The sequence below is a fragment of the Pleurodeles waltl genome, chromosome 6 (assembly GCF_031143425.1).
Source record: "Pleurodeles waltl isolate 20211129_DDA chromosome 6, aPleWal1.hap1.20221129, whole genome shotgun sequence".
In the NCBI taxonomy this organism is placed as follows: Eukaryota; Metazoa; Chordata; class Amphibia; order Caudata; family Salamandridae; genus Pleurodeles; species Pleurodeles waltl.
The window spans coordinates 45,962,540-45,989,940 of NC_090445.1; the positions used below are offsets into that span (position 1 = coordinate 45,962,540).

At 44.3% G+C, this 27,401-nt stretch overlaps 1 protein-coding gene across 2 annotated transcripts in view; it reads right to left on the reverse strand.

The window, feature by feature from the left end:
* Window positions 1-224: 224 nt before the first annotated feature.
* Window positions 225-27,401, reverse strand: part of LOC138299154 (kelch-like protein 20) — a 62,023-nt gene continuing 34,846 nt past the window's right edge. The window contains exons 6-9 of one of the 2 annotated variants that reach the window (XM_069237223.1): window positions 16,602-16,778; window positions 12,914-13,060; window positions 8,769-8,934; window positions 225-2,970 (exon numbers count right to left, since the gene is read on the reverse strand). In XM_069237223.1, the coding sequence (XP_069093324.1) occupies window positions 2,790-2,970; window positions 8,769-8,934; window positions 12,914-13,060; window positions 16,602-16,778 (671 nt within the window). In that variant the 3' untranslated portion in view covers window positions 225-2,789. The remainder of the gene's footprint in view (window positions 2,971-8,768; window positions 8,935-12,913; window positions 13,061-16,601; window positions 16,779-27,401) is intronic. The other variant, XM_069237224.1, reaches the window with a different exon arrangement.

Genomic DNA, 27,401 nt, shown 5'->3' on the forward strand with positions numbered 1-27,401 from the left:
TAGTTGTGTAAAAGCAGTGCAGAGACCCAGGTAACCTAGATGGCTTTGAAGTGCTCATCTGCTGCAAATGTCTATGCAGTTAAATATCTACTATGCGTGCGCACACAACCACACACACACATACACACACACACACACACACACACAGACACACACAGACACACACAGACACACACAGACACACACAGACACACACAGACACACACAGACCGACCAATGGCAGATACGTTTGACAAAGAAACTTTAATTGCACTGAAGACTTGGGTTTACTTTTATACCAGATAAAAGTCAACGAACAAAGAAAAACAACCTGCTGACTGATTTGGCGATTGTGGTAATGTCTTAGACTGTGCCTCCTTCGTCCTGGTGAAGACCAGGACCTAATGCTTCAGAAACAGGCCCTAGTTCCACGGCAGTGAATGCGCAAAGGTTTCTGTAGTTTTAACATATTTAAGCGGCAGTACAGTGACTGAGCAGCACTTTTACAGAGGCTGATACGTCCACTAAGCCCTATCTAGGTTCACATCCTCTTACCACTTTCGCGGTCCAAAAGTGAAACCTGACTAAGTGGCAAGATCCATGCAATGCTTTTTTAAACACTTGGACCCGAAAAGACGTTTATTTGGTAAATGTTGCCAATTCTATCTCGATGTACACCTTCACGATTGAGTAAGAGAAGCACAAGCTCTGGTTAGAGATTAGCGGGTTTTTATGATAGATAGCTAGTGCATTGCTTCCCCCAGCTCAACACATGCTAAGGCATACAGTATGAGTGTGCACGTACAGAACTGTACCGAGAAAATATAACATGTAGATCTATATTGAAGTTTTTCCCCAGCCAGCTGCAGAAAAACTCAAAACCACTTAACTGATGTCGGTTACGAAGGAACATGGGTTAGGCCTTACTTTACTACATCCTATCACAGTGCAGCAGCAGAGGACACACAACCGACTGAGGAAATCAGAAACTAATTTTACTTCGTGTTCACATGTTTTTCATTTTACACTATTTTTTGGTGTGATCCGATGATTTTTTCATTTTACTAGTTTCTTCTTAGGGGCGGCCCCAATGGTGCAGCCGGCCCTCTTATATCATCCCCTTTTCAACCTTTGCTCACTTAACCAAGGCCCTTTCTTCCCTGCTCTTGGACGAAAAGTGCAGAAGGGAATGCCTTCAGGAAGTGTATCAGAACACCTTCCTCAAGGATCCCCTCTCCCCCTTTGACTTTTTTTTAGTAGTCTTTGTAACAACATGAAATTTAGCCCAATAGTTGAGAAAAAAACTAGAAAACTGATCTGACAGTGTTTCCGGACATTCGACGGATGTGTATACCAATGTTCTGCATCATGGATGTTCCAGTGTGGGGGTCTTTGGGAGGGCACTTTCTGTTGAGAATGCTGTTCAAGAGCTGGCAGGGATGGATGAGACTCCCTCTCTTCTCTAGTTAGGCTTCCACCATGCACTGGAGAAGAACTCTCCATGCAGACTACAATCTAAATGAAAGGACTGTAAATTATAAACCTTTGTTTTATACCGTGTTTCTAAGGACGTTCATGCCCTGCTGGGCAGCTAATTTAAAAATATAAAGAAAACAGGGGTGCCAAAATTTCAAGGCCTGTCTGCAGTTTCTCAGTTTTAAGAAGGCTGTTGTAAGTGTTCCCAGATTAGGCTTGTAGGTGTAGCTGCAGTTTGATAAATATCAGTGATTGTCTCATGATGGTGAACCCTTGTATCTACAGGTTTCCTCACAAACCCTAGTGTTTAGCAGAGCACATGCTCCCTTATTCATGAGTATTAAGTGAGACATATTTTCTTGCATGTTCTTCTGTAGATTACAAATGGCAGCTTTTTCCTTCAGTGGGTCTTCAATGCCTGGAAATGGACTGCCCCTCCCCCAAAAACATTTAGTAGAAACAGAGGACAGACTATGTACACTATGTTGTCCTTTTCAGGGCTACTGTTGCAGATTTTGTTCATGCAGGCGTAATTTAGGTGATGGTCTAAAACCAACACAGCAACACTTTCACCTGGAGGGATCTCTTAGTAAAAGTCAGCAGTAAGAAAAGCCTCAGGACTCTGCGTCGAGGACTGCATGTTTGTGGTTGCTGTGCGAGCCCTAGGTGCTATATGAGGTGTGCCTGATTTGCAGGGCCTGCTGCAGCCTGAAAGATACTAGGGGAGGTGACAAATATACTGCAGCTTTGACAACTAGTGGAAAATTAAAAACATGTCACTGGCTGCGGGAGGATTGGCTATTCTTCAGCTCAAAGTAGTCAGTATTGTGTTGGTCAATGTTATCAGAGGAAAAGCAGCATACAACTTCTACAGAAGAGCCCATAGTGGTTTTTCACACATAGTGGTTTTTCACAGTAGTATGTTGGCCAGAGTTGTGGAGTATCTAAGCGCTCCGAACATTCTCCGCTGAAAGTGATTAGAGGATCATATAGTGTAGTGGCTTCAGTCCCTGGCCTCTCTGGTCTGGTGGCTACTTAAGTCAGTTCAGCCCTAAAACGGCCTGGAGAACACTAAGAAGTGCATACGGGGAAAAGTGCTGACTTGTGATACTTCTAGTCCCTCTTCTCCAAGCAATAAACATTTGCCTGTCTCTTATGTACAGCAATAAATAAAACTGGCCTTTTGTCCATCAGCCTGCTCCCACAGCTGCCTCGCTTGACACAGATTGGGCAGGTAACAGCCTCGTCAGCTCGCAGCCCTTCACAGTCCTTTCTAGGAGCTTCCACAGTCCTTCCCTACAGGAGAGGGCACTTCTTTGCTGTATGAGCCACTTTCAGTCCACAGAATATTCCTGCTCCAGCGAGGGAGTGCCCGCCTCACCACTTCCAGCTCCTGCCACGTCCTTCCGTATTTGTAGTGGTACACAGCTCAGCCAGCTGCGGCTGGTGGGCATTTCACCAATGATCTCCCAGTTGTTGGTCTCCTCACAATAGCGTTCAATGGTGTCATGGTACCTAATGGAGTAACAGGGAAGGTAGTCACACAGAGACATACATACAGCAGTACCATATAGCACTTGTGCAAAGTCAAGATCGGACAGGAGTGGTGTGGAGCAGATGGATGTGAAGTGGAACCCTCCCTCTGGGGAATGATTAAAAAGCTGAATGATTAGAATACTAAAAAGTATACCAAATGAATACGGATGATCACAATGGTCTTTCAACAGATTCATTTCATTGCTAATATTTTGACCAATTTTACATTTCACATCAAATTCAGTTACTTTATGTGGCTTGATCAAGAGACAAGAGATTAATGTACTTCTGTATTCCAACAAAGAAGAATAAATGGCTGGAATGATTGCCAATGTCGGTGTAGAAACTGTTCTTCACCCTTTACTCATCGCAGAGGGAGAGGATTACAAGAGGGCCGGAAACTTCAAATCAAGCAGCTTATAGGTAATGGCCTATCGATCCCCAGCCCACACAGAAATTCATAATCAAAGCAGTGTTACATTATGCATCACCCACCTTCCTATCCGAGAACAGTAACGGTTTACAATTGTCTCAAGAATGTGACCCTTTGTTCAGTCAATTTACATGGCTCATAATTCACCATGCCCAAGACACACAATATATTAAGTTAAGTAGGACAGTAGAATTGCAGATCATAGTCCTTGCCAGATAAATATTCTGATAGCATCTGGATAGGTAAAGGCTGGTCAGTTTTAAGAATGCACAAAATATTCCGTGAGGGCTCAGCTGGTATTGGGAGCAGCTGCACCTTTAGTGAAAAGATATAACTCACCATTCCTTTTCTAGCTTTAATTGTAGGTTTACATAAAATAAAGCATGGCTTCAGATGAGTCATGTTCTCCATATGCATCATTATTTTTTTTGTTTTTGTCCATATGCCCTAGAAACAGACTTTAAGAGTTCAGCAGACAGCCCAAGCTTGCAAAATAAATGTGCATTGTCTCGCAATCGGTTTTGTGGAAAAGTCATGTATGCGCGCTTTCCATCCTTTACAGAAGCAGCTTGTGTAAGGAGAATCTAGTTCCTGCCGAGGACAGTTCACTTGCCACCACTGTGGCACTTGCTTCACATAAGGTGTTGCACAATATGGTGGTTGTAGCTTCCTGAAACTTGGCGTTACAGGGTATCCAGCTCTTGCACGATGCACATCAAGAGGAATACAACATGTACACAGCCTCGCCAAACGCATATCAGGCCTTTTGCCATGGAGACCTGGCTTGAATTTGTCTCATCCCATCTCTTTACTGATAACTCTGTGCTCAGAATGTAGAAAACTTGCATCTTAAGGTCAACTGTGAATGCCTGCTGGCAAAATGCCCTACACATAAGAAATGCACTGGGGAGCAGCAATGCTCAAATAGAAGCAGTCTGATTACATCCATCTGGAATCTTTTCTATTTGATCAAACAAAATATAAATTCCAATGGATAAGCGTTCGGGATTATGAATTTAATAAATTACAGTATGTGAGACCGAGTAAGGATCCCATGTGCTGGATTCCAGATTTGGAGTAACCCAGAATCCTAGGCTACAAGACTAAACAGATGAGTTGCCAAAGTTGTGCATGGGGCAGGCACTAAATAATTCTGGTTTAGTGTGCGTTTTAGTTTTACAAGGTTTCTGGATCAATGAAACTGACACCATCAGGCTCCTTTTAAAATTGTATTTTTATTTTTTGTGCACAGACAAAGGGGGCACACAAGAATGGGAAGGGTGCACAAGGACATGGTGTAGCCTGCACCCTGTCTTTGGATGAGTAGAATAGTATCTTCAGTTGATATTTACGTCCCGTTGAGGATCACCGTTTAGCCGAGGTAAAGGTGATTTTTTTATTTTTATTTTATTTTAAGGGTTAGACCCTGAAAGCAGAGAATTTGCTCTGTCTGTGATGTTATGAGAATTCCTTTATCAGCTTTTGAGAAAGGGCACTCTCACCACCCAGTATTTCAGTTATGGATAGAACGTTATTTCTAAAGACAAATCCATGACGACTGGAGCGGCACATTTTAAGATGCAGCAGTCAATCTGAGACCAAAAGACAGAATCATTAACCATAAAACACGGGGGCACTAGTGGCTGCCAGATGGCGGCCATTCTGTGAGGCTCTGCCAACCGGAAGACGTTTATCAGGCATACTCCGCTTAAGGGGCAGACATTTGCACCTGGTGACAATTGCACATGCGCGCGGGGCTACACTGCCTTGTGGGAGCCCCTTTTAGCTAGAGCAGCTGAGGCAGTCTGCTCGCGGTGGCTGGCGCGTCCTTAGTGGCATCTCAGGCTGTGGCTGCGGTTTGTTGCGCAGGCCGCGCCTAAAAGACCCTCCCCACCAAATTCTGTCAGCAGAAGTGACAATGCGGGAGGGATCTGCATCAGGCGGGCCCGGCATACAAACTGACTGCCCGCATTGGCCACCTTCTGAGGGAACTGAGTGACGCAGGCGCTCGCCTCCAGTGTGGGGAGCCCTGCGAGGGCCTGCACAAGCCTGAACAGACTGCAAAGGAGCAGTGGGCTTACCTGGCCCTGCAGGTAGGCTTCGGCCTTTGAATACACACTGCTGCAATCCACACCACATGGGGATGAACAGCCCTGCCCTATGCCCGTTAAAATGACTGCTGCTGCCCTCTGCCAGGCGTCCCTGCTGCACTGCTTGATTACTGGGCCACCATGCATTGCGTGGCCGGTGACTATTAAGCTGTCCACTGTCAGTCTGACCTGCAGAAGCTTTAGCCCACATAAGCATAGGACCCTGGCTAAATAGAGCTACTCTCCTTCATCTGGGATAACTGGCCTGAATGCATATCACTAGAGCATTATATCCGACTGTCACTACAGGCTCCTGCTCATTGCTGCCAACATGCACCTAATGACAGCTTTGCAGAGTTAAACTGCTCCCCGGTGGATGCTATCAGTGCCTTCAACACTGTGTGTGGAACTGGCTGCCGGCCTCCACGTACCCCCACTTCCAGGACAACGGTGGAGTGGCGTGACCTCCCTTTCATTTTGTGGGACAGACTGTAATGCTATTTGTATTTAACCACCAGCTCCATCTTGACCACTGACTCCATTTGGTGCTTAGCTTCACACACCATCAGGTATTTTTACATGCACAGCTTGTGCTATGTGTTTTCGCTCTTTCTCACTAAAGGATGGGTACATAACATGGAGAAGTGAGGAACACAGATAAGAGGTACGAGGCTGAGAATGTTTATGGCAAGGCAGGGAACAGCTCCGTCTTGGAAAAAGACAGAGTTGGCCAGTCTCATATGTGCTCCTTTCCAACACTGACCTGGTGCGGCCAGCGTGTAAACAACAACTTACCCCATGAGAGGGGTGGTTTCTAGAATTCTCCTCTCCATTTTGTCTAAAGTATATAAGGGGAGGAAGCTTGGCAACTGGGTTAAAAAGAACTCATTCTGGAGAGCGGGGTGGGCCTTGTGCAGAATCCCAAGCGATTGGAACAACTCCCTCTGTCTCATTTGTGGGGGCAGTTCTGCGTGTGCCCTCTCAGAAATGGTCTTTTGGGGTTGTGGCAGGACCTTGCTGGCCCACAAGAGCACTGCCTGCTTCTCTGTCCGTTGCAGACAGTCTTGAAGTACCCCTGTTCCACTACTCTGATCACTAAGATGGGTAAATCTGTCACTAAACAATCCAAATTTCACTTTGACCAATGCAGGCGACATGAACGATACAACCAGCACCGGAGTAGTGCCAACTATGCCCAGTTGGTGGAGAGTACTCCACAGGAATCCACAAGTCGAGAAATGTTCCTGGACCTGAAGCCCAGTCCAACAGCGATTGACACCAAAACAGATCTGCTCACCGACAGGTCTGACCGCCTCAGGGAGTGTGTGGATGGACACAGAGTGCATCACTCAACTTCAAAGCCACACACCAACAATCAAGGACGAAAGAGCAGTAATGAACGAGAAGATGCTGCGAATGAAAAAGTTATTAGTGGTCATCCGCAACAAGAATGAAGATATCGAAGCACGCTGGAGATGGAACAACCTGAGAATCGTAGGTATTCTTGAATCTACCGCGATGGGTTTTAGGGAAGGCTACCCGGAAAACAATGCTGTGTGCGCTCGGAGGGAGTCGCTGTCCACCATGCGGACGGTCAAGAGTGTGCACAGATTGCTGGGCCTGCTCCCACCCGCAGGCACCTCTGCACGCCCAATAATTGCCCGCCTGCTTAATTACAGCAGTAGATATGCAGTGCTGCGGCTAATTAAAGATCAACAAGCCCTCGTCTAGCAAGGCCAGTCTGTCTCATTCTACCCTGACTTCACAGCAGGGGTGCAGGCCGCTAGAAGAGACTTCATACTTGTCAAATGCTCTCTTAAAAAAAAAAAAAAACACACGCAAAGTACTCTCTGCCGTACCCAGTGAAACTCAGTTTTTCACATAGGGAATGCTACATATTTCACGGACCCTAAGGCGGCCTCCAAGTTTGTTAAAGGTCTTCCCCGACATCGACCGCATTGCAGGCTAGTTTTAATAATACAGTTAAGGGCCATCTCAGCGAGAATGATCAGGATCTATGTCACACTCAAGGCTACTCAGCATTTTATCTACTACCACTGTTGCCTCAGGCAAGACAAAGTTGCTTTCTAAAACAGACCTAGGTCGCTATTACGCCTAAGGACTCTGACACTCTGGTTGGCTGGGCAAAAAAAAAGCATGCTCTACGTAGAGCTTAAAGATTTCCCTTTCACTGACATCAGGCACAAAATCTGACAAATGGAAGGCTCTGGGAGAGTTAAGTATGGATCTTCCAATCTTATTAGCATACAATGAGGCGAACAGGTACCAGAGTATAATATTTAAGTTATTGTTACCACTGTCTACATTTCGGATTTCCCAGCCTGAAAGAGTAATTCAAAAGGTGCACATCTATGAATGATTCAAGTGAAAAGTTTCCTTTGCAGCACAATCCATTATAGAACCAAACAGTATGCGTAAAGTAGACAATATGTTAAAGGCTGAAGAATTTCTGAATAAATTTGCGCTTGCAACTTGTCCCACTTGCGAGTCTCTGCATTCCTAGTAGTACAGTAACCGCTTCCAAATGTGTATGCTGGGTTCCAGGTTGCTGCTTTACAGGGGTCTTGTAGTGGACAGCTAGTAATAATGGTTACCATGGGCACCTGTTTTTTCGCACAGTAATTGGTTTGCACTTCCTTAGCTATGCACTTTCTCCTGAACCACTGCAGGTTAGTTTGTCATACATTGTTGTGCCTTTTAGCAATTAGGTGCTCTATAAAATCGTAAAATATAAACAGCCCTCCCAGCAAAACGTGTGTAGACTCCTCTCACCGTTAGTGTAAATTTGAAGAAAATTGGTTATTTAAAGGTTTAGTTGACATGAAAATATGAAAGGAACTAGTTCATAAATCTGCATTGCCTGCACCATACCACGTTGTACTGGAGGATTTGCATAATGGGGTATCAGATTGTTAAACTTCAAATTTGCTACTATGAGTGCTATCTTTCAAGTCAGGGATTTGCATCAGCCTAGAGTATGGATTTTAACTGTTAACGGATAAGCACAGATGTTAACAGGGCACGGTATGGGAAACTTGCTACAGCCACCAATAAGCAATCTGCCGCCACCCAAGAACATCTCTTTGTAGAAGAAAAATGCTTTATTAAAAGGTTTCAGACAGACGGGTTGCTGGGAGTTAAGGGGGCACAGGAAGAATTATGAAGGAGGTCATGGCAGGAACCACACACCATTTTTGTTTTCTTATACCCAGATCACAACTCCCCATGCTTACCTATCCCAGCCTTCTTCACCACCAAGAACAAAGATCTTCCCATCCACAACTGCGACACCCGGACGATACCGCCTCTCTTTCATGGGTGAACACATGGACCATGTGTTGGTCTTGGGGTCATAACATTCCACCTTGTCAGTGTTTTCGGTCGAGGCATGCCAGCCACCTTTACAAGCAAAGGATGGAGATAGGAGTTATGAGGCAATAGTTGTACTGGTCAAGTTGAAATGTAATTTAAAAAAAATATATATATATATTATTTTTTTTTTTATAAAGTTTTGAAAAACACCTTCAAAATGAAAGAACAAAAAAGATAATCAGAAGATTGAAGGAGATAAAATGACAAACTATGTTTGCTTCCTAAAGCAGTTCTGGACTGTACTCCAGCATGCATTATCAATAGTATTTAATCATTAGGCTGGTGGCCAGTTCACTTCCTTGTATTTTCACAGTTTACATAATGTCTTTCTTCTCAACAATATTTCCTTAATAGGTATAATTCTAACAAACGAACTTCACTAGAGAATTCCTTTTCTCAAGTCCAGTAAACATGCATATAATACACAGATTCATTCTTATTAGTCGGACATCTACGGAGGAACACATGGCGGCTGCACGCTTTGCAGCACGCTGAGGCACTTAGGGGGGCATCTGAGCCGCACTCTGCAGGATTCCGCTCGGCTGTCCTGAATGGGAAAACACCTGCAAGCTCGAGGGGCCGTTTCTAGGGGTTCTGAGCCTCCCACCCCCCAAAAGCTATATTAGTTAAGGGCAAGGTCGGCGCTTACACGCTCTAGACGACTCTCGTCCCGACTTTCCTTTCGGAGCACGACAGGCAGAGTCAGCACAAGCACGAGTGTTGACAGGCTGCCTGTTGATGGTGAAAGCTCCAACCCTGCACGCAGGTGGTGTGGAGGGGGCTAGGAAGCTGGCCCCCGTTCAGTAAAGGAGTGCTCTACTGTAAGGAGGTGTGGGGGGGGGGGGGAGGGGGAGAGGGAGGGAACACCAGGACTCGCACAATTTGAAGTTGTTTCTATGAGGCGTAACAACCAATCAGACAGGCAAGTTTTGCCTAGCACTAAATTGGAAACTGGAGAAGGAAGTGAAAAGACTGCTTTAAAAACTGCTAAAAATATTAAAGTAAGGAAGAAAACCACTGTTAAATCACCTTGTTTGAAGTGGACTCATCACTGAAAGAAAAAAAAAACCTTTTCTTAAAGTAAGTCCCCCAGTTAAGCCAGCTGGACAGGGAAACTGGTTTGAATGCTAGCGCTTTAAGATCACTTAAGAGCTCAAGGGTGCCGGGTATGAAGGGTGAAGGTAAGGGGGGATATCAAAAAGAAAGCTCCCCATATAAACTGCAACAACAGCCATTGATGAGATCCCAGGAATCTGCTGATTTTCGGGAGGAGGGTGAAGAGGGTACCAGTAGTGAGATTATACTGGCTTAGGGTCAGTGACACCGGGAAGCGAGCTATCTTTTCTTTACACCTCCCTGTCTTCGGCCCCCATCCCAGGTTCGGCTTTATTTGTTAATAATCCAGACTCTTCTATTGAGAAGGCGTTCTTGGCACTGTCTAAAGATATTAAAATGGGTTTTACGATTTCCAAAAATAATCAAGGACAAATAAGAGGTGTGTGGTGCCTTGGAAAAAAAAGCTGGACCTTCTAGTACTAAGAACGCAAGCATTCGAAGAGGCAGTGGAAGTAATGAAAGATGAAATTAGGGACCACAAGTGTGAAATCAACACACTAAAGGGAAATGAACAGATGTTGCTAAATAAGCTGGAACAGGTAGAAAACAATTCCAGGAGGAGTAACTTGAGTGTTGAATGTTCCGGAAAGGGCAGAAGGAGAAAATTAAATGTTTCTGAGCTCTCTTCTAAAAGTTGCGCTTTCACTGGAAGAAAGTTCGGAAGAGATAGTGAATGATATTCAGCGGATTCACAGGGATCCTTTTAAGAGGAAACCGGACAGACATACCTATTACAAGTTAAAGAGTGTTTTATCACACTGAGCGTTGGAAGGGTTAACATTCTAATAATCTCAAATGCTTGAGTAGCAGAATGATAAATGGCTCAGCTCACGACCCGTTTTGTCATAGTTTGACACATATACTTTAAATGCAGTCATTTTTTTTAATCAACTGTGGGTGTTACAGCTAAATATATCAGAAGTTTTTGCTAAGAATGTGCACACACATCAGATGACGTAAAAGTGAAATCAGATCTACTGATACTTCTATGTCTAGAAAAGGCAAGTATAGGTATGTCTAAACAGTTTACATTTAAATGTATCTTGTTAATTACATCTGACCTATACAGGATTTAGCTACACAGTCAGAGTGTAGGAATCTGGATGGCTAGGCAATGAACACCTTTTTAACAAGCTGATTGGAGAAATGTATCTCTGCTTTTACATCAGAACCTCCGATTCCATCAATCCTAATAAAATTGAGGCATTTCAATGCCAAGATGTTTCATACTGACCCCATTTGTCCGTAGGGGTTTCCATTGCTTCTTCATCTGAACAAGACAGCCTTCAATGCAGCAACATGGCGCCTTAAATCATGCAATACAGATGCTTGAACCTACCAGAAGTGTACGAACATCCTCAGAGAGACAATCTACGGAAACTTCCTATGAATAAACATAAAAGGTTCCACCTACTCGATCTACGTCACAATCAAGATCTGGTGTCCTGCCAAGAGAATGTGATCATCCTAGATCTGCTTCTTCTTGCACAGCCAAAACATACAATTTGCTTTCATTAAGAAAATACTGGGGCCATTATTAATGTACACAAAAGAAGAGGAGAAAGATCTTTCATTACTAATCTGATCTGAGAAGACTTTAGAATGGCTGAAGAAATCTTACTCTCTCAGATAGGAACCTACTGCATGGTTATTCCACCAGGTACCATCTAAACTGGTGTCTCCTCCTGAGCATATGCATAGGGTGCCATTGCAGCATTTCACTGGGAAGGTAGTCATTACAGTGGCCATTACTTCAGCTTGCAGAGTTACAGAACTTAAACTCCCATATCATATATAACCTTAAGAGTTTTTCACACAATATGGTGGTTATGGAAATGCACCATTCTTTTGCACCAAACATTGTATCAGATTTCCATATGAACCAGATTATATAATTGCTCCTTTCCCTTTTGTAATCCCTCCTCTCTGGCAGAGACAAGAGTCTTTAAATCATACTCGGACAGATTTCCTTCTATGTATTGTTCCAAGTAGCTCATTAACTATTGGTTAAACTTTCTTTTCCACAATCATGAATGCCAGTGAAGATTCTTCAATGTAGAAGACAATGTTAAATGTAATCTTAGTTATGAATTTTAGGTATTGTCACTGAAATCATAATCAACCACCAGCTTCTCTTTTTGTAAAGGGCAAACACATTGAGTAAAACTAAAAATTCTGCAAGTATTCCTCAAGAAGAACTGAGCCTGTGAAGCAACTCCCAGTACAAGGATATGGGTATGGAATCTGCTGGTTCCGTAAAGAAGCGCAGCATGCTTTAGAGGTCTCTGCTCCAACATCGTCTCAGCAATACGTTTCCCTTCATATACATTTCTCCAGGTAGGGGATAGAGGTCTTTATTTATTGCAGAACGTCTATGTTCTTATGCTGCAATGTTCCAATTATGGATGGAACGAATTCAGACTAAACACAGCCTTCTCAATCTGTCTGCATTTGGGAAATGGCAGCTTGTTACCTTTAAAAACATGCTATTTGTAACTGTTACAGGTACCCTGCAGGCACAAATAACTTACATTTATAACCATATTGAAGAAACTTACAATATAGAAGTAGGATAATTAGTAACATTTCCTAAGCAAATAGGAGTTCAGTCTTGACTATAGTAAACTGACCAGCACCATAAGCTTAAGGATGGATACCAATGCATACATAATCTATTAACCTTAAGAAATCGAATGAACCTGCAAAACATGCAAGTGCTAGAATTATACCAATCAAAGGAATATTGCTGAATATAAAAAAAAAGTCAAGCAAAAAAATGGGACTCTACAAGAACATGAACTGGATTCCTCTTAAAAAATTATATTGCAACTGATAAATTCCCTTATTGCCAATCTATTATCAACACCAGAATGATGATAGCCGTACATACCAATAACATAAATTTTGCCACGGAGAACACATGCAGCGGATCCTGAACGGGCAATGCGCATGGGGGCCACTTCAGTCCAGACATTGATTTTAGGGTTGTAGACCTGCACAAGGTCCATTCCATCACCATCTTCCAGGACGGCACCACCTGTGTGGGTGTGGTGGAGATACACAGTAAGAATCAGGAAAATACTGTAGTACTGAGGTGGGAAAGTGAGAAAGCACATAAGATTCCAGCAACACGTCTCTTTCCAGAAGTAAAAGACTTACTTTTGAATGACAACAGATTATTACATTACTTTTAGGAACAGAACTACAAGTTCAAAGCCTACAATGTATACCAGCTCAAAACACACTTTGCATTTGTATGTTGCCAACAGGCCAGCAGCAGAACCTCAGACCAAACAAATGTGGACAAGGAGAATACTTTAGTTTTATTTGAACGGAACAGCTGGGGTTTGTGTGCCTCGTATAAATAGTTTTGCACGAGTAAGTTCAGTTCAATAATAATTTATTTTGGCAAATCGCCATTAAAGAAAGTCAGTAAAAATTGACAAACTAGTTGTGCACCATCTGCAGTGAGCCGAATGACGGTGTCTGCTCTGAAAAGGAGCATTTAATAAACTTGTTATCAAAATGGGTAATACATATTAGCCATAGGTGCAAGGCCCCATGGCTCAAAGATAATTGTAGGAAGTTGGCTCTGTATGTGCTATTTCAAAGTAAGGAATAGCATGCACAGAGTCCAAGGGTTCCCCTTAGAGGTAAAATAGTGGTAAAAAGAGATAATACTAATGCTCTATTTTGTGGTAGTGTGGTCGAGCAGTAGGCTTATCCAAGGAGTAGTGTTAAGCATTTGTTGTACATACACATAGACAATAAATGAGGTACACACACTCAGAGACAAATCCAGCCAATAGGTTTGGTTATAGAAAAATATCTTTTCTTAGTTTATTTTAAGAACCACAGGTTCAAATTTTACATGTAATATCTCATTTGAAAGGTATTTCAGGTAAGTACTCTAGGAACTTTGAATCATTACTTTAGCATGTATACTTTTGACATAAAACACAATAAGCTGTTTTAAAAGTGGACACAGTGCAATTTTCACAGTTCCTGGGGGAGGTAAAGTATTGTTAGTTTTAACAGGTAAGTAAGTCACTTACAGGTTTCAGTTTTTGGTCCAAGGTAGCCCACCGTTGGGGGTTCAGAGCAACCCCAAAGTTATCACACCAGCAGCTCAGGGCCGGTCAGGTGCAAAGGTCAAAGAGGTGCCCAAAACACATAGGCTTCAATGGAGAGAAGGGGGTGCCCCGGTTCCAGTCTGCCAGCAGGTAAGTACCCGCGTCTTCGGAGGGCAGACCAGGGGGGTTTTGTAGGGCACCGGGGGGGGACACAAGTCAGCACAGAAAGTACACCCTCAGCAGCGCGGGGCGGCCGGGTGCAGTGTGCAAACACGCGTCGGGTTTTCAATGGAAGTCAATGAGAGATCAAGGGATCTCTTCAGCGTCGCAGGCAGGCAAGGGGGCTCCTCGCGGTAGCCACCACCTGGGCAAGGGAGAGGGCCTCCTGGGGGTCACTCCTGCACAGAAGTTCCGTTTCTTTAGGGGCTGGGGGTGCAGGGTCTTTTCCAGCCGTCGGGAAATGGAGTTCAGACAGTCGCGGTCAGGGGGAGCCTGGGGATTCCCTCTGCAGGCGTCGCTGTGGGGGCTCAGGGGGGACAACTTTGGTTACTCACAGTCGTAGAGTCGCCGGAGGGTCCTCCCTGAGTTGGTTGTTCTCCACCAGTCGAGTCGGGGTCGCCGGGTGCAGTGTTGCAAGTCTCACGCTTCTTGCGGGGAGTTGCAGGGGTCTTTAAATCTGCTCCTTGTAACAAAGTTGCAGTTCTTTTGGAGCAGTGCCGCTGTCCTCGGGAGTTTCTTGTCTTTTTCGAAGCAGGGCAGTCCTCAGAGGATTCAGAGGTCGCTGGTCCCTTGGAAAGCGTCGCTGGGGCAGGTTTCTTTGGAAGGCAGGAGACAGGCCGGTAAGTCTGGGGCCAAGGCAGTTGGTGTCTTCTGGTCTTCCTCTGCAGGGGTTTTTCAGCTCAGCAGTCCTTCTTCTTGTAGTTTCAGGAATCTAAAATCTTAGGTTCAGGGAAGCCCTTAAATACTAAATTTAAGGGCGTGTTTAGGTCTGGGGGGTTAGTAGCCAATGGCTACTAGCCCTGAGGGTGGGTACACCCTCTTTGTGCCCCCTCCCAAGGGGAGGGAGTCACATCCCTAATCCTATTGGGGGAATCCTCCATCTGCAAGATGGAGGATTTCTAAAGTTAGAGTCACTTCAGCTCAGGACACCTTAGGGGCTGTCCTGACTGGCCAGTGACTCCTCCTTGTTGTTTTCTTTGTTTCCTCCAGCCTTGCCGCCAAAAGTGGGGGCCGTGGCCGGAGGGGGCGGGCAACTCCACTAAGCTGGAGTGTCCTGCGGTGCTGTGACAAAGGGGTGAGCCTTTGAGGCTCACCGCCAGGTGTTACAGCTCCTGCCTGGGGGAGGTGTTAGCATCTCCACCCAGGGCAGGCTTTGTTACTGGCCTCAGAGTGACAAAGGCACTCTCCCCATGGGGCCAGCAACATGTCTCTAGTGTGGCAGGCTGCTGGAACCAGTCAGCCTACACAGATAGTCGGTTAAGTTTCAGGGGGCACCTCTAAGGTGCCCTCTGTGGTGTATTTTACAATAAAATGTACACTGGCATCAGTGTGCATTTATTGTGCTGAGAAGTTTGATACCAAACTTCCCAGTTTTCAGTGTAGCCATTATGGTACTGTGGAGTTCGTTTAAAACAGACTCCCAGACCATATACTCTTATGGCTACCCTGCACTTACAATGTCTAAGGTATTGCTTAGACACTGTAGGGGCACAGTGCTCATGCACTGGTGCCCTCACCTATGGTATAGTGCACCCTGCCTTAGGGCTGTAAGGCCTACTAGAGGGGCGACTTATCTATACCTGCATAGGCAGTGAGAGGCTGGCATGGCACCCTGAGGGGAGTGCCATGTTGACTTACTCGTTTTGTTCTCACCAGCACACACAAGCTGGCAAGCAGTGTGTCTGTGCTGAGTGAGGGGTCTCCAGGGTGGCATAAGACATGCTGCAGCCCTTAGAGACCTTCCCTGGCATCAGGGCCCTTGGTACCAGAGGTACCAGTTACAAGGGACTTATCTGGATGCCAGGGTGTGCCAATTGTGGAATCAAAAGTACAGGTTAGGGAAAGAACACTGGTGCTGGGGCCAGGTTAGCAGGCCTCAGCACACTTTCAATTCAAAACATAGCATCAGCAAAGGCAAAAAGTCAGGGGGTAACCATGCCAAGGAGGCATTTCCTTACAATAATCATATAAGTAATAAATCTTGCCCATGCTGAACGATTCATCACTTAAATATCAGCATTTCAGAAACTCAACTACTCCACCATTTTTCTCTAAAAAAAAATTCAGGTGATGGATTCTAGAAATACACATTTTTGGTTTTGAATACTCACTTTTCGATGTTGGTATACATATATTAATTCAATCAAGCAAAAGCTTTTACTTTAGTAGGCTGAGCGGCATACTGGAGAGCTACTCATTGGAGAAGCCTGATCTACAGGAAGCCAAGACTAATGGGAACAAGTGTAAGAAGCAGTTATGCATATGGATCTAGAATGAATAACACACCTGTGACATACAGAAGCCCATCATGTGCCACTACAGCTGGGCTAGTCACTGCCATCTTCATTGACTCCACAAAGTGCCATGTGTTTGTGTGAGGGTTGTAGCACTCCACAGAATCCAGCCGCGAGTGTCCCTCCCATCCACCAACAGCAAACACGAGGCCATCTAACATCGCCAGCCCTAGGATACACAGAAATATAATTAGGGGGAGCAGTAACTGCTTAAACCATGGGCAAGTCCATAAGCTTGCAATGCAGAACTCAAACATGCAGCACAGAGATAAAAAGCATTGGCAAAGCCAATAGGTCTCGCCTGTACAATATCCTGTAGGTTTGTCAATATTTATAGGCTGTACAGCAGCGTGCTTGCCGTGCAACGTGGCTGAAAGTAAAGAAAGGAAAAAAAAAAAAGAAATGGGACACAACCAGCATACCGCTGTGCTTTTATTTTCTTTACTTTTAATCCTGTTGCCCGGAGGCCGTGGGTATAAAAGAATATTTACAAAGCCAGAAAGCTCTTACATATGTGAGAGCCAGTTCGCTTTGTCATTTTTTTTCTCTTTTTTTTTTTTTAAATGGAGGAGAGGGGGCAAGCAACAATGCAGCAGAGCACTGCAGCGTTATAATAATAAAATAATTTTTTTTACAAAAAATAAAAAAAAAACCTCGAAATGTTTCTCTCATTGCTAAACACCAAGCAAGTTTTTCCAACACGTTAAAGAGCAGAAGCCCAGTTAAAATGTGGGCTGTCAACTTCAAACTTTAATACACGAGCTGCCTAAAATATTATAGTAGTGTCTTGTGTGTAATCATGGGGAAAAAAAGTCATGCAATCCCAAAGACTGCCAGTAAATTTCAATAGCTGAAAGAGGCTGGCTTCCAGAGAGGAGTTGACGTGGTTGAAATAAACAGGGTATCACAACATGAGTGCTTTGCGTTGTCAAGACCGAATCCAGACAGACAACCATGTAGTACTACTCTGTACCTTGTTATACTGAATTGTCAATGTTGGGAGTCTTAGTATGCGGTTTCACACATGTATGTATATTTGACGTAAATCTGCCGATGTTAAATGTTCTTAAAATTATCAACCAAACATTACCACAGCATTACACGTTAATGACATTACTAGTTAAACGTCAGACATGAAATGGGCACTTCGTCATAGGTAGTCATTACTTTTAAGACACTCTGAAGCCAAATGTGGTCATATGTGGCACTTACTTTATCTGTATTTATTTACTGGTTTATGTGTATTGATATACTATAAGAAGGAAAATGTTACTTGCCCTGTAAGCATCTGTTCATGGCATGTAGTGTTGTGGATTCAAATGGTCTGCATACTTCCACCATCTAGTGTTGGGTTCGGATGTGTGCAAGTTTTTTTTTTCTTTTTTCCAAAAAGTCTTTCGAGTCACAAGTTAAGTGACTCCTCCTCTTGGTGATAATGTGCAAGGGCATCAACTCCATTGTTACATTATTTTACTGCAGGCGGGTGAAAATGGAGTGCGAGCAAGCATCAATAAAGAGATGTCCATGCAAAAGAAATCCTAAGAAGGAACTGCATCAGCCACAGGTGTCCGTGGAGGATGGTGGGTGCGTGTTAATCTACAGCACTACATGCCACAAGCAGATGCTTACAGGGTAAGTAACATTTACTATTCGAGCCATATGTGGCTGTAGATACACATGCTCTTCAGACTGTAAAGCAGTGCCCTCCAGAAAACGGTGGCTAACCTGTGGGTGTTGCAGTTGTTTGAAAAAGGGTCTGTAGCAATGCCCGACCTACATTTCCTTGTTGGAGTGCTAACATATTCACACAATAATGTTTAGTGAAAGTGTGTGGTGCAGACCATGTAGCAGCTTTCCAAATTTTAGCTATTGGGATATTGCCCAGGAAAGCCATAGAAGCTCCTATCTTACGTGTAGTGTAGAGTGTGCTCTAGGAGGTGTGGGCAAAGTGTTTTTTTTTTTTAGCTTTGGAATAACATGTCTGAATGCATTTAATTATCCATTTGGAAATGCCCGATTTAGATATGGCCTTTCCTTTGTGAAGGGGCGAAAAAGCGACAAATTTGGTTTGGTTTTACGAAACTCTTTATTTCTGTCAATATAACACATTAAATCTCTTTTAATCTCTAGTGTACGAAGGGCCCTTTCTGCAATTGAATCAGGTTGTGGAAAGAAAAGCGGTAATTCAACTGAATAATTAAGGTGGAAAGTGGAGACCACCTTCAGGAGGAACTTTGGGTTAGTTCAAAGGACTACCATGAATGCCTTAATAATTGTTACCTTGAACAAGGATAAGTATTGTCTGTTTTGTAGATGTGCAGGGGCTGCCTAAGTATTGAAGTATAAGCTAGACCAGAGGTCTGAAAAAGAAGAAGATAGCAATGTTTTGAACAGTTGCATATAATGGATCAGTAGGTTTACTGCAGCAGTATAAAACAAATCTTTTCCACTTAGCTGAGTAACACACTCTAGTTGTGGGTCTACGAGCTTCTTGGAAAATGGTCATACATTCAGTTGTGAGATTAAAGTAATCTAATTCTACGACCTCAGTAGCCAAATCACAAGGTTGAGATCTCTTGCATCTGAATGCCGTATTTCCCCATGGGACTGAGTTGAAAGGTCTGGGTTAAGGGCAAGCCTCTCATGGGAAACTACGGAGAGCTTTAGTAAAGTAGTGAACCATGGTTGATGAGCCCAGCTATGACCTACTTGAATGAGGGTGAGGTGTGCTAAACCACAAACCGAAGAGGGACGTGCGTAAAAGCGTATACAAATATCCATGACCAGTTCATCCATAGAATTTTGCCCTTGGATAGTAGGTATGGGAACCTAGAGGCGAAGTTTGGGTATTTTGCTGTGTCTGTGGTTGCAAATAGGTCCTTCTGTGGCAACCCCCCACTAGCAAAATTATGAGATGAGAACTTGGGGGTGAAGTTCCCACTCATGGACTTTTTGTCAAATCCTGCTGAGGAGGTTGGAAAAGTTGTTGTCTATCCCTGGAAGGAGTTCTGCCAGCAGGTGGATGTGACATACTGCCCAATGCCAAATCGTCTGAGATAGGCAAGATAATTGCAGGGAGTGCCCCCCCCACCAGTTTCACTAGATAAAACATGGCTGTCATGTTCTACGTCCAGACCAAGACAACCTTGCCTATAAGGTGAGTTAGAAACACTTTAAAAGCTAGGTGAACAGCTTGAAGCTTGAGTTAATGGATGTGAAGGCCCTAGTATTTGTTGTCCCATAGACCCTGAACTGGGAGATCCGGAGAGTGAGCACTCCATCCTGTGAGGGACATGTCCGCTTCGAGAATGATCTACGGAACAGGGTCAAGAAATGGCTTACCCTTTGACAGGTTTTGTGTGCTCCACCATTGCAGAGAGAGGTGTACAGGTGTTTAACAACACAAGATCTTGTGACCACTGACACGCCAGACATCATTGCAGCTGGTGCATATGTAATTGTGCATGTGGCACTATTGAAATGCAAGATGCCATCATGCCTAACATTTTCATAACTGCGTCAACGGTTATGGGTTCGGTGGGGTGAAACTGTTGTAGCAGCACTTGAATGTTCTAAATCCTGGCTATGTTTGGGTGGGCTAATCCCAGTTGTGTGCTGAGAATAGCCCCTAGATATGGATGAATCTGTTAAGGTTAAAGATGCGACTTTGGTATATTGATGGTAAACCCAAGTTGATGGAGAATTTGTAATCTGGTCTGAGTGTGTTGACACAACAGAAGCGTACTGGCTTTGATGAGTCAGCCACCCAGATATGGGAAGACATGAATGTTCTACCTGTGCAGATAGGTATTTAGTAAACACACAGGGTGATGGTAGTGACTCCAAATGGGAGCACCCTGAACTGGTAATGCCTTTCTGCTATAACGAATCTTAGGTATTTGCAGTGAGCTGGATGGATTAGGATATGAAAGTAAGCATTCTTTAAATCTAGCGCTGACAAAGTCGACCCGTTGTAACAGTGCAATGACATCCTGAAGAGTGACCAGCTGGAAGTGTTCTGATAGGATGTGAAGATTCAAGGGTGTGAGGTCTAATATGGGCCATAGTGATCCATCTTTTTTTGGGTATTAGAAAGTATAGGGAGTATACTCCTGAGCCTTGTTGAAGAGAGACAGGCTCTATGGCTCCTTTGTGCAACAGAGCCTGTACTTCTTGTTTGAGCAGGTTTTGATGTTCTAGAGAGAGTTTATGTATGCAAGGTGGGATGTATGAGATGTGGTGATGAGCTCCAGACAGTCATGTTGGATATTGTCCAACACCCACTGATCTGATGTTATGGTTGACCGGGTGGGGGAAGAAATAATGTAGTCATCCCCAGCAGGTGTTAAATGGTCATGTTGGGGGGAGTCAATGCTCAGAGGTGGAAGGTGTGCAAGCAGAGGCACTTTTTACATGACCCCTAAAATTGTTTCCTCAACATGTGCCTCTGTAATATCCCCTTGCATACGGTGTAGTTTTGGCACCTGGTTTGCATGTGGGAAGCTGAAAGGAGCCACAAGGAGTGCGGGGTTTGAAGCGCCCCTATCGGTTTAGCCACCTCTTTGTCGTTTTTAATTTTTGCCAATGTTTGGTCCAACTGGGGACCAAACAGATTTTGATTGTCGAATGGAACATTCAACAGAACTGCAACTCTGGCTTAAAGCCAGATATGCGTAGCCAAGAATGTCTACGCAACAGTAGACTAGAACTGATGCCCCTGGCAGCTGTGTCTGCTGAATCAAGGATACACCTGATGAAATTGATAATATTAATTTGCCTGCTTGGACAATTTAATGACCCCTTTTCTTGTACTTCTATCAGGGAGCTGTTGGAGGAGTTCCTCCATTTCATCCCAATGGGCCCATCTGTATCTTGCAAACAAACCTTAGGTGTTGGCCAGGGTGCCCCAAGCAGTTAAGGCAGATGGTCGGCTCGGTGGAGAAGAGGGAGGTTTCTGCTTTGCTTTTGGTGGGGAGCCCGAAGACGAGACATCCTTAGTGGATGGTCAGTGCCTACCATGGCCTTTTGGCAGTGGTGGCCCGTGAGCTGTAGTTTGGAACAGAGTGCCTCTTGAACAGTTGGACAAGGTTATGGGTTCTGCCTGTACGCTGTCCCAGAGGAAGGTCTTGCATCTGTAAACTGATCTCTAGGTCAGAGCTGGAGCAAGAGTCCTGGATGGAAAAGGCCTCTTCCACAGCTGCCAAGGTCTCATGCAGTGCTTCCTCCTCCTGCTCAGCATCTTGTTGGACGAAGATGTTGGGTGCCTTTTCAATATCTTTACCCTGCATTTCTCTGTGGTGCACCCGATGGTCCTGCAAAGCATTCTTCGATCAAAAGGATTGACATGTCTCACAGTCCTCTTCATCATGATCAGGAGACAGGTACAGGTTGCAAACCTGGTGGTGGTCGGTCCGAAGGTATGGCGCATGGCAGCTGGGACAGAAGCGAAATGTAGTTTGTTCCATTAGCAGTACATCGTTGGCCAAAACCGATGGCCCAAAGACCACGAGTGGAGCATGCCGGATTAACGGGCGATGATTTTCTTTTATTCGATACACGACGGGACGCAATTGAAAACAATATCAAAGATTGTGGTAGTGAACCCTGAACTGAAGGGAGCCTGAGTCTTGAACCGGAGTACTGAAAACAATTTAAAACGGACTTGATGCCAATGCTCATTATCTCCAAGAGAAGAAGTCACTTACCTTGTGACTTGAAAGACTTCTCTGAAGAAAAACAACTTGCACACATCCGGACCCTACACTAGATGGTGGAAGTATGCAGAGCATGTGTATCTACACCAACACATGCTTTGAACTCAAGGATCATTTCATCATTTTCCACCAACCAATCTTATGCCACACCCAGAAGGGGTTTAATTATATTATTCTCTGTCCAGGATATCACGGGCAGGTAACGGAATGTAAACAAACTAGCTGCGTTTCCATTTGAAGACAGGTCTGAGAAAGCTGAGCAGTAACCTCCCCGAGACTTTCCCTTGCTCTGTTTATTATTGCCGCTAGTGAAAGTAACAGTGTCAGCCCTGGGGCTGCATATTTATGTTAGTGAGACGATAAGCAGCCCACGAAACACTCTGTTCTCCAGCTCTGGCGCAAGCTCGTGGCTTCAGAGGAGTTTACCAAAGTATAGAACATCCCATGACGTGAGCTCTCCAGATGTGCACTCATATCCCCCATTGTTGGTGCAACAAGACCCTTCTAGTCGTGAAATGAGGCTAAGTGTGAAAAGCAAACAGCAACAAATACAAGGTGAGGGGACTTTCTTCTGCCCCTCCCCCTTGCGCTCATTTGGGCATGTTTGACCTGTCCCTGGGGATACAACTGTGGCCAATGACATTCGTTGACGTTTAATCATGTTACTGAAATAATGAAGTGGCGAGACTGCACAACTTTGACCAGATTACAGTGTGTTATGGAACAAACGCTCAGTTCTCTTAGAAACTGCACAGATTCCAGGGCAGCCTACTGCCGTGACCTGCGTGTAACAAGGCGCAATAGGTGTGAATCAATGCACTGCTGACTGTCGTTCAGTGCTCTAAGGCTGATACAATCAGTCCCATTAAATCGGGTGTTAACACCACCTTGTGCCAGGTGATTGTTTATCGAGTGTGCTATAACAGAAACGTGATTCTTGTGAAATTGTCATGTGTCAACTGTGTTCGATGGCCACAGTACAGGAATGTCATGCACTAGTGTTTTACAGAGTGGATTCATTTAATTCACTGCAAACAAAATTAAGGAAGGCTAACGAGTACAAACGTTAATGCTGCATTCAGTGTTTTTCAAACAGCTGGTCCAGGTACGAATATGCATATCGTTATTCAACTAAAATGTACTTTATTTCAGCAACGAGGGCCATAAAAAGCACATATGCATACATAAAATAGATAAAATCTGACAAGATCATATATAACAATAAAATCATAAAACAGATTCAGTACATGGCCATGTCCTTGAGATGATAGATAGGCAGCGCAGCAGAGCTGACAGATCAAATAAAAACCATTCTAATTCTGCTGGGAAAGAAGATTCTTCCTTCTTAGCCACATATGCCCTACAAACTGGGCAACCACACAGGCAAATAAAGTACTGCGGGCAGATCCAAGAACACACAAAGCGATGGAATGACTGCGTGTACCGAGCTGGTTACATACAGGCGCGAGCCAAAAAGAACGGGGGTGGGCTTATGAACCGGACATACAAACAACACGAGGAACTGCTTCCGCCAGATGATCACACACAGGACAAATAGAAGGTAATAGGGCGGACCATTTGGAGGTAAAGTTATTTAGTGGCAAAACTCCCACTCTAAACGAAGTATAATTTCCTGTCCAGTTGCGCTGTGATGAAGTCCCAATAAAATAAGGCTCAAGGACATAGGACAGCCTGAAGTTAAGAAACGCCTGAGATCTAATAGTACTGGCTGCTTTCTGGGAGTCTGTGGCCATTCCGCTGACCCAGTACTTCTGCTTCAGTACGACTTTGGAAGGAAAATGGCAAAAACAAAGAGCTTCCCCAAGTGCTGTTAATTTGAGAGAAGAAAACTGCTCTTTAATTCGCTGTAACCAAGGAATTTTGTGGAAACGGTCTGCAGCAATAACATCCTGCAAAGCAGTTGCACTAGGAGGGAGTTTGGGTGTGGTCCACATTCTCCTCCAATACAGGAGGGGCACAACTTGGCTTTAGCCTCAATTATTTTCACATCCAAGTCTTGGAATAAAGGGTAAAAGGGAGTGCTAGAGGGCAAAAGAATAATGGGTCTCAAATGTATTTTCAGACGCAACCAGTGCTTTAAATGGAAAAATAGAAGTGCAGGTACTCTGTGATAGAGTACCTGCTTGTTTCTGAGAAGTGTCGGTACTCTCCAATTAAAAGTATTACGTTTTTCGAGATATGCCGGTACTCTCCCTCTCAAAATAAAAAAGTGCCGGTACTCAGTACCGGAGAGTACCGGCCCATTTAAAGCACTGGACGCAACCAAATTATTAATATTAGAAAAGTCCCAGAGTTCCGCCCCATGAAGGGAGAAGCCTAGGGCCTTTACCCAATATCAGAAAGACAAGGGCGATAGGTTTAGTATAAGAGCCACAGTGCTCTTTTAGGATTACCCCCACCAGCTAGCTAGGTTTAAGAGTAGCCTTGATGATGTGTGGCTTTCAAGACATATCCGTCGAAAATGTTACACCTAAATATGCAAAATAATCCAGCCCCCCAGAGGAGCACCACCTAAGCTAAGGCACCCTTTAAAAGATTTGAGGACTGAAATACATTAATTTTGCCTTTGACTTATTGATTTCCAAGCCCCGGGCTAAACGAAGCACGTCAAAACAAGTCATAAGCTTCTGGAAGCCACTCGGGGTCTTGGAAATCAGAAGGGTGTCATCAGCGAATAAAAAGGATAGGCTTATGTTTCTGGATGGCTATATTTTTTTTCTTTGCTTTATAAATAATGAGTTTTTTCAGAGCGGGAATCGGACCCAAAATTGAAGTGGTCGTCTACACTACTTATAGAAGTACTCTCATTTTCATAGTTTTTTCATATCTGAGCCATGATCTAGTTCCTTACAGCACAACGAGAAGGTGCAGTCTAGCACCCAAGTTGTGGACCGCAGAACAGGGACACTTGAGCTCTTATGATCTACTTCCACAATTGACTAGGATTTTGTGATATTGATCAAATTTCTTGATCCTCCTCTGTCTTGGGATGGGGTCTCTGTACTTCGCCATTTGCAGCGATGTTGTCTCCAATGTGGTGGATATCTCTCTCCTTAATGGAATCAGAAGGCAGAGGCCATGTGAACGGTGCCTCCTGCAACTTTTAGAAGTTTGCGATTCAACCTTGTGCACGATATGCATAATTTGACATGAACTGGAACAAAGCTGGTCCTGGCACCAAACTGGGGTTTGGTGGCTTTGCGATTGCAGCAATAAACAAGCTAAGGAAGTGACTTTTCAGATGGCTGAGAAAAATAAAGAAATAAAAATAGTACCCGAATCACCTCTGGAGCAGCGGATGGGCACCGATTAAATTGAATGACTGTGCTTGGTCTCTGCTCCACAGCAAGCGGCGGAAGTGACGTTATGGCTGCACAGATGAGTGCGGCAAAATGCAGAAAAATGGTAAGCAACAGGCAGCCTCCAAGCCCTCTTTGGGTACAGAGTGTCTCGCAAGCGAGACGTATGTGGTACCGCATGCGCTAGTAGGCGCAACCCTAAAAAGGAGCCCAGTTATCTCAACATCTATCTCAACTTAAAGTTAGAGCTAAAAAAACACTGAAGTAGACACTGGAGGGTCCTCACTTCTCACAACAGAGAGAATCCATATTGGGTCATAAACTTATATAAAGAGGTTTCTTGGCGCAAAGTTAAAATATTACCACCACAGACTGTCCAACCATGAAGTGTAACAAAGACAGACACCAGGCTTGCGTGTACCACTCAACTAAGCACTAGTATGGGAGTTCTAATAAGAGTGGATTCCAGAAACAGGACGCACTTCATTTGCCTCCCCACTAGCATTATCTGTACAGCTTTGGTGTTTGATTGATGAGGTACTCGCTCTGTCTTGGAAGCAACTAAACAAGGCTATACTTAGCACGAGAAACAGACTGAGGGGGAATTACTGAAAACGACAGCCTCAACACACCCAGATCGGTAATACCTCCTACATCGTAAAAGAAAAACATTGACCTCAAGAGCAGTTGTATAGTTGTTGGAATGAAAAAAGTCCCTTGCATGGTGACTGATGTGTACTCCTGCCCTGTATGTACAGTCTGCAAAGATATCTGGATCCCTGGTGCAGATGTGTTGTCATGGGTGAACACTGATCATGCATGTATGCCAGGACATGGGCCTGTCTCAGACTGGGGTCTTGTTGGGAGGGGCATCGAAATCACTACCCTGATAATGAAAATGTCACTTACCCAGTGTACATCTGTTCGTGGCAGTGGTCGCTGCAGATTCACATGTTGTGCACAGTCTGCCATCTGGTGTTGGGTCGGAGTGTTACAAGTTGTTTTTCTTCGAAGAAGTCTTTCGAGTCATGAGACCGAGGGACTCCTCCTCTTTGCTTCCATTGCGCATGGGCGTCGGCTCCATCTTAGATTGTTTTCCCCGCAGAGGGTGAGGTAGGAGTTGTGTGTGTTAGTAATAGTGCCCATGCACTGGAATGAATAAGTATGTACAAATTAAGGTTAAGTAATATATATATATACGAATGTACAAATGTTGAAGAAAACTTCCAACAGCTACAGGCTCCCGGGGAGGCGGGTGGGCACATGTGAATCTGCAGCGACCAATGCCACAAACAGATGTACACTGGGTAAGTGACATTTTCAGTTCGATGGCATCTGTTGCTGCAGATACACATGTTGTGCATAGACTAGTAAGCAGTTATCTCCCCAAAAGCGGTGGCTCAGCCTGTAGGAGTGGAAGTAGTCTGAAATAAAGTTCTCAGTACGGCTTGACCTACTGTGGCTTGTTGTGCGGATAGCACGTCTACACAGTAGTGTTTAGTAAATGTGTGAGGCGTAGACCATGTGGCTGCCTTACATATTTCGTGCATTGGAATATTTCCTAGGAATGCCATGGTAGCGCCTTTTTTTCTGGTTGAGTGTGCCCTTGGTGTAATGGGCAGTTGTCTCTTTGCTTTAAGATAGCAGGTTTGGATGCACTTAACTATCCATCTGGCTATACCTTGTTTTGATATTGGGTTTCCTGTATGAGGTTTTTGAAATGCAATAAACAGTTGTTTTGTTTTCCTAACCTCCTTT